The sequence below is a fragment of the Zea mays genome, chromosome 8, assembly GCF_902167145.1.
Source record: "Zea mays cultivar B73 chromosome 8, Zm-B73-REFERENCE-NAM-5.0, whole genome shotgun sequence".
NCBI classification, from domain to species: domain Eukaryota; kingdom Viridiplantae; phylum Streptophyta; class Magnoliopsida; order Poales; family Poaceae; genus Zea; species Zea mays.
This window is the reverse complement of record NC_050103.1, coordinates 153158249-153168921: the sequence shown is the minus strand read 5'-3', so window position 1 is coordinate 153168921 and position 10673 is coordinate 153158249. Positions and strand designations below refer to the sequence as shown.

Sequence of the window (10673 nt, the reverse complement as noted above, 5' to 3'; positions counted from 1 at the left end):
CTCTCTCTTCTAGTCAGTAATTGCTTTGAGTGGAATTGGGACTTGGAGAGATTTTGATTCACTATAATTGTGTCTTGTATTGAATGCACTAGCTATTGTATTGAATGTGTTGGCTGAAAAACTTGGATGCCTTGAAGTGTGGTGGTTAGGGGTATTTATAGCCCCAACCACCAAAATGGCCGTTGGGGAGGCTGTCTGTCGACGGTGCGCCACCGGACACTGTCAGGTACGCCAACCATGTCAGCCAACCGTTGGGGTTCGACCGTTGGAGCCCTGATAAGTGGGGCCACCGGACAGTCCGGTGGTGCATCGGACAAGCACTATTCACTGTCTGGTGCGCCTTCTGGCGCCTGCTCTGATTCTGCGCGCGCTGTCCGCGCACTGTAGCTTCACTATTCACTTTTGCAGACGACCGTTGGCGCTGTAGCCGTTACTCCGCTTGGCACACCGGACAGTCCGATGCTACACCGGACAGTCCGGTGAATTATAGCGGAGAGCCATTTCTAGAAACCCAAAGCTGAGCAGTTCGAGTGGATTCACCCTGGTGCACCGGACACTGTCCGGTGGCACACCGAACAGTCCGGTTCGCCAGACCAAGGCTGCTTTCGATTTCTTTTGCTCCTTTTTATTTGAACCCTTTCTTGGACTTTTTATTGGTTTGTGTTGAACCTTTGGCACCTATAGAACTTATAATCTAGAGCAAACTAGTTAGTCCAATTGTTTGTGTTGGGCAATTCAACCACCAAAATTATTTAGAAAAAGGTTTGACCCTATTTGCCTTTTAAAGAGCATGTCATAAAACAGTGGTGTTCGATGCGAGGCCATAGACTATGAAACTGGTGAGATTATTATATATTTTGGCTTTATTAAGGACATATGGGAACTAGACTATGGTACATTTCAAATCTCGATTTTTCGATGTCAACGGGTTGAATACAAACTTGTGGACCTCAATTAATATCAAGTTTAGTTACTTTGTTCGTGAAATCATTGTCATCCTATGGTAGTTGATGGCCAAAAACATGGAATAACGATCATCAACACCTATCCATTAAGCTATCCTAAAGAATAATCAGCATGTCATTAGATATGAGGCCCCTTTTCTAGGGTCATATAGTCCCTAGTGGGACTACACATCCTTTTGTTAGAGACAGGATTACACGTAGTTGTCCTCAGTCCTTAGCTTCTTTGAGGACCCTAGGCCTAGGAGGGCCCGGTCTAACCTCCCTCAGAGTACAAGGTGAAGGACTCTTTAAGGACCCTAGGGCTAGTGGAGGGCCCCAAACGACTAAGTGATGTTAGTGCTCGGGGGACGGACTGCCTTGAACACCAGTTATATTCTTATTATCTTGGGACGCACGAGTTCGAGGACTTAGGCTTATAGGTGCTCTAGGTCTCGAGGGCCCCGATGACTTGGATTTATAAGTGCCTCGAGGTACGAGGGGGTCAAAGGACTTAGGGTTATATGTGCTCTGAGCCCTTGAGGCTCGAGGGGCTCTGAGAACTTAAGCTTCTAAGCACCCTGAGACATGAGGGGCCCATAAGACTTAATCTTTGGTCAGTGCCCCACGACACAAGATGCCTTATGGACATAGAATATTTTACACTAAGAAATCAAGGGAAGCTGGGCCTCATAGCGCCTAGACGCCCTAGAAGGTTGTTGGCTCCTCAAGTAGCTACGTCATTGCATCTTGACACTTCGATAATATCTAGTGATAGGCTTCTCCCTTGGTTGTGGCAGCATGAGGTTTCTAGGTGAGGTTTCCAGGTCTCAGGGTCCTAAGAGTTGTGGTCATATTATGATGGGTCCTAATGTTAGTCTCTTGAGCCGGAATCCTTGAATATGTCTTTGTGGTAACTGAAGATTTAGCCTTCTCTGAAGGCTAATAACAATCATGATATTTGAATATTCTTTTAAAAACTAAAGGGTTGTGTATTTTATTAAAAAAAGGAAAATCAAAATTGAGCCACATGTTCTACTAGATGACAACTATAAAAGAAGAAAACATATATCATGTATGTGGGGAAGCTCTCTCTTTGCCTATTTGTTAGGGATGCAGCGGGTAAGATAGTAGGTGGGCACACAAGGCCATATCCATACACATGAGAGAGAAAATACCTTATACTCGTATCCACAACCTATCATGGATACAAAATTACCTCATACCCATACTCACCATGGGTAGCGGGTACCCATCAGGTACCTATACCCACCAACATTCCAGTAGATATGATCATTTTAATCGTAAAAGTAAGTACCAAATACAAAATGTTAAAACTCCATACCTTATCAATAATAAAAGATACTGACTACATATTATCTTTGTGTCCAGTATGACAAAATCATCGAACCCAACATGTCATAGGTTAGCGGGGATTTACACAATTTCGCACAGAGAATTAGGGTTAGGTTTTTGGCATTTTATTTTATATACAACACTTCTAATAATCTAGACCTACATGCCATAGGTTAGCACATTTCCCATTGATTAGCGGGTATGGAACAAGAGAAGACATACCTATGCCTACCAAATCTGATGGGTATAGTAAATGCTCCAATAAAATTTATTTGGACATAAAAATTCGCCATACTTGTATTATAATAGGGTTTGATCTATCGAGCATAATGTTTTAGATATCCATTGCCATTCTACCGTTTTTGAAAAAATAGACCTAGACTAAACATAGCGTGTTGTGGAGCACATTTTTTATTTGCGGCTATATAGTACGACAATAGCTCGTGTCCCATTTTAGCTACCTTAAGCTAAACAAGCTAGATAATAAAAGTCTGTTTGTTTGGAATTATAATCTATTCACATTATATCATCTAACTTATTTTAAACTAGATAAACTTTAGATAGAGCCTATATTTTATTACCTCATTGCCTTCTCAACGGTACCCATCTAATATTGAGTGATTGACCTATGTACCTTTGATTTTTACTATTGGCACCAAATAAAAAATATACTCATGTCCTTTTAATTGTATTAACTAGTCTATTATGTAAAAACCAAACACCTTATTGCTTGCTAGCTAAAGTTTAGCTAAGATGAATTTAAACATTTCCTTAGATGCTAAGGTACTCCCTCCGGTTTCCTATTAGTTATCGTTTTGAATAAGTTTCGAGTCAAACTTATAAAATTTTGACTACAAATAACTATTTTGTTATTTATTTTTGGAACCTAATATTTATATGCACCAATTTATTATAAAAATTACTTTTATAAAAGTATAAATGTATTAAGAGTTCATTTGTATTTTAACAAAAAACATTGGTCAAAGTTATATTTTGGAGACCGTGTCGTTGTCCTAAACGACAACTAATAGGAAACCGGAGGGAGTACGATGCATGTTTGGCAAATTGCAATTTGTTAGGTTTAAGTTGACCTAAGCGGGGTTGTCAAACCTCCAAGTTTCATCTGTACCAAAAACAAAACACAGAGAATCTTGCACGTTGTTGGCATCCGAATCACATCAAACAGGGACCTAAATCTTTTTCATCAGCATGGTTCATTGAAGAAGGAAAAAATGTGCTTATTACCTGCTCCTCATGTAGCACGTTTCAGCTGTCAAAACCAGAATGAGAATCCAGACTAACAATGGTACAAACGGGCACACAGAGAGGTTAAGCCCCAACACCGCCGTCCAGGCTGGAGGCACACGTTAATCGTCTTCATCAACAAACAAACAAACAACGCGCAATTCCCTAGTTCTCTCGTGACCGCCTTCCCTCCTCTCCTGCGTCCCAACTGGGCAATTCCCCAAACCTAACTAACCTTTGCCACCGCGGGAGCCACCATGGGTGGCCAGATGCCGGACGCCGACGGGAAGGCCCGCTCGGCGGACTCCTCGTCCTCTTACGGGTACCCGCCGTCGGCGCCGCCGCAGCACCAGTACGGCACCTTTGGTCCCCCATCCGGAGCCTCCGGGGAGTTTCCGCAGCCGGCGGTCGGGTTCCCCCAGCCGGCGGCGCCGCCTGGGATGCAGCACTACCCGCAGCCTCCTCCGGCGTCGTATGCCGTCTACCCACCCCCGCAGCAACCCTACTCGGCCGCCGCGCCGTACTACGCCCAAGGCTACCAGATCGCTCAAGGTACGGAAGCGCCTTACGAGGCGCTGCATCCCGGTTCATTTTTTTTCATAGGATCGATCAACGGGAGGCGTTCTTTTGACCGAGGAGTCTTGTGTGGCTGATTCATCGTGTAGATCTTTTCAATCGCCTAACCCCTTTGCTTATTTGCATTACATTGTAAGCTCAAAATTTAGGTGTTGTCCTGCCCAGCTGTCTTCCTGTTTATCTCCTGTGTATCTGAATCTGCAGTTCCTGCTGCATCCCTTTTTTTTTCCCCATCACTTCTAAGTTGCAGGCCAACGGCGTTGGTGTTGCTCATCCCAAATTAGACACTTGAGATCGGTAGTTCATGGAGTTCGAGGGAAACTGAATTTCTCTTTGAACTTCGAAGTGTTCTGAAATGTTAAAGTAAATGAGCAGGAAATTTGATTTGTAGGAACAACCAAATATATGCAGGGCAGTTCATTTTCAGCGAAGGATTGCATAAATAATTCAACTCTCCAAATAAATCCGTAAAATGAATAATTCAGTATATAATTTATATTTATGTTCGAAATGGTGGAAGATATGAAGTCAACAACTACACTGGAACTTTGACTGAACTTGGGTAATTATTTGTTTGCATTTTGGTGCTTTGTAGGTTATATTCCTGTTGTTGAAGGAAGGCCTGTTAGAATCCGTCCTCTTCCATGTTGTGGCCTTGGCATGGGGTGGTTTCTGTATGTTTGTTTTTCCTAAATATCAATCATCTCACAATTCATATATGAACCTGTATTGGTCTCTGAGGAACTGATATTTCCACTGTTTGCTACAGGTTTATAATTGGGTTCTTCTTTGCTGCCATTCCATGGTATCTTGGAGCTTTTGTGCTGATTTGTGTCCGAGTACGTGATTACAGGGAGAAACCAGGATATGTTGCTTGCACTATTGCTGTAAGTCCTTCCTAGCAATGTATGCATTGCTCATATGTTTCCGCCAGCTATTTGTTAATGGATTTTAGATGCAAAACATCCATTAAGCATGTGAGAATTTAGGGCCAATATCAGGGTTATTTAACAGTTTTACACACACGAACTGCTGCTGCAAATACAGAGTCAACTCCTGTCACTAAACTACACCATTGCATTTCAATAGCCCCTATAAAGCTATTGGAGATGGATATTCAAATAAAAAGACTTACCACATCGTATAGTTGAAGAAGTGCATGCTCTTTATGTTTCCAAAAAGACAAAAAAAGAACTTTGTAAGGGTTTAATGGATTTCAACATAGCTTTTGGTATCTCTTTTTTTTCCCGATGGAAGCTTTTGGTATCATCTCTTACTTGGATGGGAAGCATATGTCAGTTCAACTAAATACAATTCTATGGAATGCGCTGCATAAATTTAGCTTGGCACTACATGGTGAAAGTGTTTGTTACTATCTGACCATGTGATGTGATGTTTAGTAGCCATTGTTACTGTAGACCTGTGCCTTCTCTTCCAAATTAATGCACAAAGGTTGCGCTAACTTTGCCCCCAAACTTTTTTGGTGCCATGGACAGGCCTCGCTTGCTGCAATTGCTGTGCTGCTTGGCGCCACAAAAGGAGCGGAGGTGTGGTGAGCATTATGCCTTCAATTACCAGCAGTCCGGTTAATGTAAATGTCCGTTGCTCGGCTACTTTGTTACCTGTGTTGTACATGTGTTGTGCGTACAAAGGATAGGGTGTAACGAAAATGATGTATGCTCCTATTTGTAGTTGGACATATACATTTGACAAACGGAGTAGCATGAATGCACACCCTCATTAATCATTTGATGTAAAATTTACTGGAATGCCACCATGTTATGGTAGTCTGGTCGACAATATATCCATGAGTACCGTTGAGACCTTTTCGTACTTTTGACATGGGATGATGGGAACACATGTCACTAGTGTCAATAGCAGGTTATGGCTTTGATTGTTTTTTTGCAATACATTTATACATCTTGTGAGGGCTGCTAGTTTGACGACCCTGGCGCCCACGTGCCAGGAGCCCAGGAGGGATAGCGGAGCATGTGTATTCCTCCTCTCTTCCTCCTACCCATCTATCACTTGGCCTCGTTCGGCATAATGGATTTCAGTTCCAACCTGAAGTCCTGAACGCTTCCAAGGCAAGGATGAAGTGAATCCGGTTGGTTCACTCAAATCTGATGACCAATACATTACTTCTTGTTAAAAGACACTAGGAATTGGAGGCTCCTCCGCGTTCGACGCGTCTTCGACCGATCGGGTGCTGACGCGTGTCCTGCAGCTCGGACCCAAGATTTCCGTTAGCCGCGCGTGTTGAGCTTGTTGAGCTTGAGCTTCGTCACGTCCGCCTCTCTTTTCTGGCTCGCGGCTCGCCCCCTCGCACTCCCCAGTACCCACTCGTCCTCCACCCCCACCGCGCCTGAGATCCCCCACCCACAACGGAGTACTCCCCACAACGTCCTCTGCCTCACCCTCCTCCTCGGTCGCGGGAGGCAACCACATCTCAGGCCACGGCATCGCGGCGGACCAGACGGGACTGGGCAGGACAGGACCCTTCACGCGCCGTGCCTGTAACCTTCTTCCCCTCGTCCCGCCGCCGCTAGGGTTCGCGAGGCGGTGCAGTGCATCGGTTTTATCGACGAGGGAGGGCGAGGGGAAGCTGAATCCAACCGAGCGAAATGGAATATATAAGATTGAGCTGCCTTGAATCGATGCGGACGCGAGGGTTGGGGCAGCTGCTGGGCGAGCAAGTAGATGCGAGGGAGAGGGGTGCTGTCGGATTGATTCTTCTCTTGTTCTTGCGATTTGTTGGTGGTTGATCTTGCCGCCCTGCCTGCACCGGTGCACCCTTGGGGCAGGAAAGGCCAACAAACAGCCGAACGAGATTGCTCGATGTGGAGTTGTATTTTATTTAGAAAGGAGTTTAATTTTTAAACTTTTAGAGAAGACGTTGGATTTTGGAGGCAAGGTCTGTTTCTTGATTCTTGGTCAATGTTTGCACCATTAGTTTTCCTTCTGATCTTGCATGCCCTTCTCAAGATAAAGATGGTTGTTGTTCTTGTTGATTTGCATGCTTCCTTTACTTTCCTTGATTGTTCTCCATTCCTTGCTTCCTGACCTGCAATCTATTCCTGAAGATGGGAAACTGTTTGCAAAGAGCAGCATAAACCCAACCCAAAAAGGGCTTCAAATGTGTTCTTTTTTCTGAAACAGTTCTTGCCCAATCACAAAACTTGAACCTTTTTTTTAGATTTAGGAACAAAACTTGAACTTGGTGTCCATTCTTCCTTGGCACATGCAGATTGGACCGCAGATTGTGAGATCCAATCCAATCCAATCCAACAACCGAATCCAATCCAATCCAATCAGAGAAAAAGAAAGACGGCGAAAGGCTCGTGTCTGTGTGGCACCACATCTTGCCATCAGGGAAAATGGGGCTGTCAATCTCGTACCCACCGGACGACTACCTGCCAGCAGTGGAGGACGACATGGGGCGGCTGTTCATCCGGTCTCTCAGCTTCGACGACATGGAGGCCGCCGCCGATTCGCCTTCGTATTCGCCTTCGGCATTGCCCCCCGCCTTTGGCTCCAGGAAGCTGATCATGGAGGGCTCCCTGGGCTTCTTCGAAAGAAGAGAAGCTGACAGCGTCCAGATGCAGAACGTGTTGTCCATCAGGAATCCTAAACCTCCTGATAGAGAAGCCTGCAGCAGCGTCAGTCCCGGTGCTGCGACAACTACTTGTGGCTCAAGGAGAAGACGATCTTTTTAAAGATTTTCATGTTCTTTAGCTTTTATCCTCTACTAGGTAAATACCCGTGCGTTGCAACGGAAAATAGTGCAACAATAACATATATAGTCATGTGTTTTTATGTCAACCAGAATTAAGCTTTCTCTTAAACTTTGTAGGGACAATTGGTTGCAGTCAGGTTTTTCTGTAAAGTCAAAATTATAGACCAAAATTAGGTAAAAAGACCAGTCGAGTGACTTTTGGATTTCCCCCCCGCTTATCAGGGGTTCACATGGAAGATCTATGCCTTTTGAGTGGTTTGATTTGTCCACGGTTGTCAGAAATTGATAAATCCATTATGTTTCAGATTATGGGCAAAATTTAAAATAAGAAGGTGAAGCCCCATGCTTGTATACCTATGGTTAACATTTTTTCCATGATCTTATCCCCGTGCAGGTCATGAAAACTTGCATAACTCCATTGACGAAGCTATCATGTTGAAGGTATTGATCAAGATCATATCAGTAAGTATTATGGAGTGTTTGTACCAGCCTAATATTATTGTGCTGTGATTTCAGAGAAATCAGAACAAGTTATGTTATACTTATATAGGATATGTACCACTTCCATGCGCACCTGTGGTGGGAGATCGAGATCCAGTGTGGCCTCAACCACCCCAACGTTCCACGATGAAGAACGAGTCGTCCTCATCCTCGAGCACGCGGCCCTTGGCGAGATCAATAAGATCCTTCACGCCACTGGCCGCTCAGTAAGGTTTTGTGTTTTCGATTTTTTTGGACTTGTTATGTATTTCCTTGCACATACATTTAGAAAAACATTATATAAGTATTGCAATCTACAAACCATACCCCTCCATGCGAGAATCATATTCTTACACTGGGAATTTCTTCTATTAATTTAATCTAATATTTACATGGGCAAAATATCACTTTCCAGTATGGGCTTGTAGTAAACCTGACTTAGGGTGTAAATAAAGGCTTGAATAAGGACTATTTTGGAAGTTCAGTGGCCAAATTGACATGGCTTTATGGCCTCCATAGCTCATAAGCAATGTTTACCCCTCCTAGGAATTAGGATAAGACATGTAATGCCTACATTATTGTCTTGGTTCATATTGCATAACCATCGGAGCAATGAAAGCCTCACCCATTTTTGGATTGTCTAGATTGGTTTGATGCTGAAGAAGCTATTTGAAGTGGGTGTAGTGAAGCGACGAGATCTGTTTATCACCTCTAAGTTGTGGTATGCTCAAATCTCTGGTGATATTCCAATATTTATATCTCATGCATCTCATTTAGGAAAAACTCGTACGAAAAGCAGATTTCAGGTGGAATTTGGTCTTCAGTGCATATACACCTGCAATTTGTTGTTTCTATGTGAATTTTTTGTTTGAGTCTGAACATCAACAATTTGTGGCGATGTATAGCTGTACCATGCACTGTGGAGGTGTGTTGTTTCAAATTTATCTTAAATTCCTAGGCATGTTTTTCTAGGGGACTACCACAGTTCTCTTGAAATTGTGGTAAGAAAACTAATGACACTGAAACATACAATTTTCAGATTTTTCATGGGAGACTCACTGAAGCAGATGCACACAGATACTTTCAGTAGCTTATCGACGGTGTTGATTTTTGTCACAAGAAAAGGAGTCTACCATTGAGACTTAAAGGTGACCATTGGATAGGAAAAATATTAAGTATGCACTCATGATTTTCGGGGATGTTAATCTTATTTTACAAGCACGCAACTCGAAAATCTCCTCCTTGATTCTAATTTCATACTTCGGACTGAGTGCATGGCCTGCTTAGATGTGTATGTTTGTGCAGCTTCATTATAGCTTATTCTTTTTGTTCCCTTCTTAGGATGCTTAGTGGGTCAACTGTAGGGATCTTTCCTTCTACATACGACCTATGGGACTCGCTTTTTGGTAAGTCAATTATCTGTTAATTCTTCTATTTCTGAATCCTAAAGAAAAATGGTCCCTAATAGCTTATGGTTTACTAGGTAGGTGCCCGTGCGATGCCACGGAACATAAATTGCGAACCTCCAATGGACTTCATTTGAGACAAGTGATGCCCAAGAAAATGGGGGTAAACTGACACAGCTATCACTTGCATTACTTGCCCTATGCGCGGAAGAATCTGACACAGCTATCACCCATGAACATTTCCGGTTAACTTGTGGAACCAGACTTCATTTGAGACAAGACAACAATACCAGTGTTGAGCTTGCCACTCGGCCATGGCACACGCGAGAACACAGGATGATCAAGTAAGAACTGAACAGAATGCACTAATACAAAAGGCTGGCTTGCGTTCGGTTCCTTGCTCCACAGGAAGCATAACTGATATACAAATCGAGAAGTTTTAAATATAGAGTAAAAAAGGTCATGCTCTCGTGTTTTCGTGTAAAACTGGATTCTGTTCAGTTCTTACTATGGAGCTATGCTTCCTAGGTAAAACTTCTCAATTTGTATAACTTCTCGATTTGTATAAAAACTTCTCCATTTACATATTGGGAAGTCTATATGTAAAATTTAGTACGTGTCGTATTGAATATTTAAATGGCTATTATGAGTATTATATATAATTTAGTTATGAAACCAATTTATATAGCTGAAGACTAAATGGACAGAAAATTTTATTAAATCTAACTAATGCATTTTAACAAGTATTTATTTGTCAGGTCCTAAAATGAAAAGAACAACGAAATTAACAAATTAACACATATATGATCTATAGTAGGGTGCCCGTGCGTTGCTACTGCAACTTAAAAATTGATACAAAACAATAACGCAATATAATTACAATCTTTGATTGATGATTTTGTAGCTAACAAACAACGCCACCATCAGAAAGGA

The 10673-nt window shown here is 42.8% G+C and overlaps 1 protein-coding gene and 1 long non-coding RNA gene across 4 annotated transcripts; both read left to right on the top strand.

The window, feature by feature from the left end:
* Window positions 1-3659: 3659 nt before the first annotated feature.
* On the top strand, window positions 3660-5951 carry LOC103636155 (uncharacterized). Its single transcript, NM_001374460.1, has 4 exons — window positions 3660-4094; window positions 4714-4792; window positions 4888-5005; window positions 5615-5951. Exons 1-4 carry the CDS (start codon window positions 3800-3802, stop codon window positions 5672-5674), a joined length of 552 nt encoding a protein of 183 aa, NP_001361389.1. The 5' UTR covers window positions 3660-3799; the 3' UTR covers window positions 5675-5951.
* A 623-nt stretch (window positions 5952-6574) lies between these two features.
* On the top strand, window positions 6575-9790 carry LOC103636153 (uncharacterized). 3 transcript variants are annotated; one of them, XR_002749027.2, is made up of 4 exons: window positions 6575-6634; window positions 8249-8316; window positions 8405-9482; window positions 9676-9790. It is a non-coding gene; the product is annotated as an uncharacterized lncRNA (long non-coding RNA). The 3 variants fall into 3 exon arrangements; XR_002749028.2 differs by lacking the exon at window positions 6575-6634 and adding an exon at window positions 7175-7870; XR_002749029.2 differs by lacking the exon at window positions 6575-6634 and adding an exon at window positions 7999-8028.
* Window positions 9791-10673: the final 883 nt, after the last annotated feature.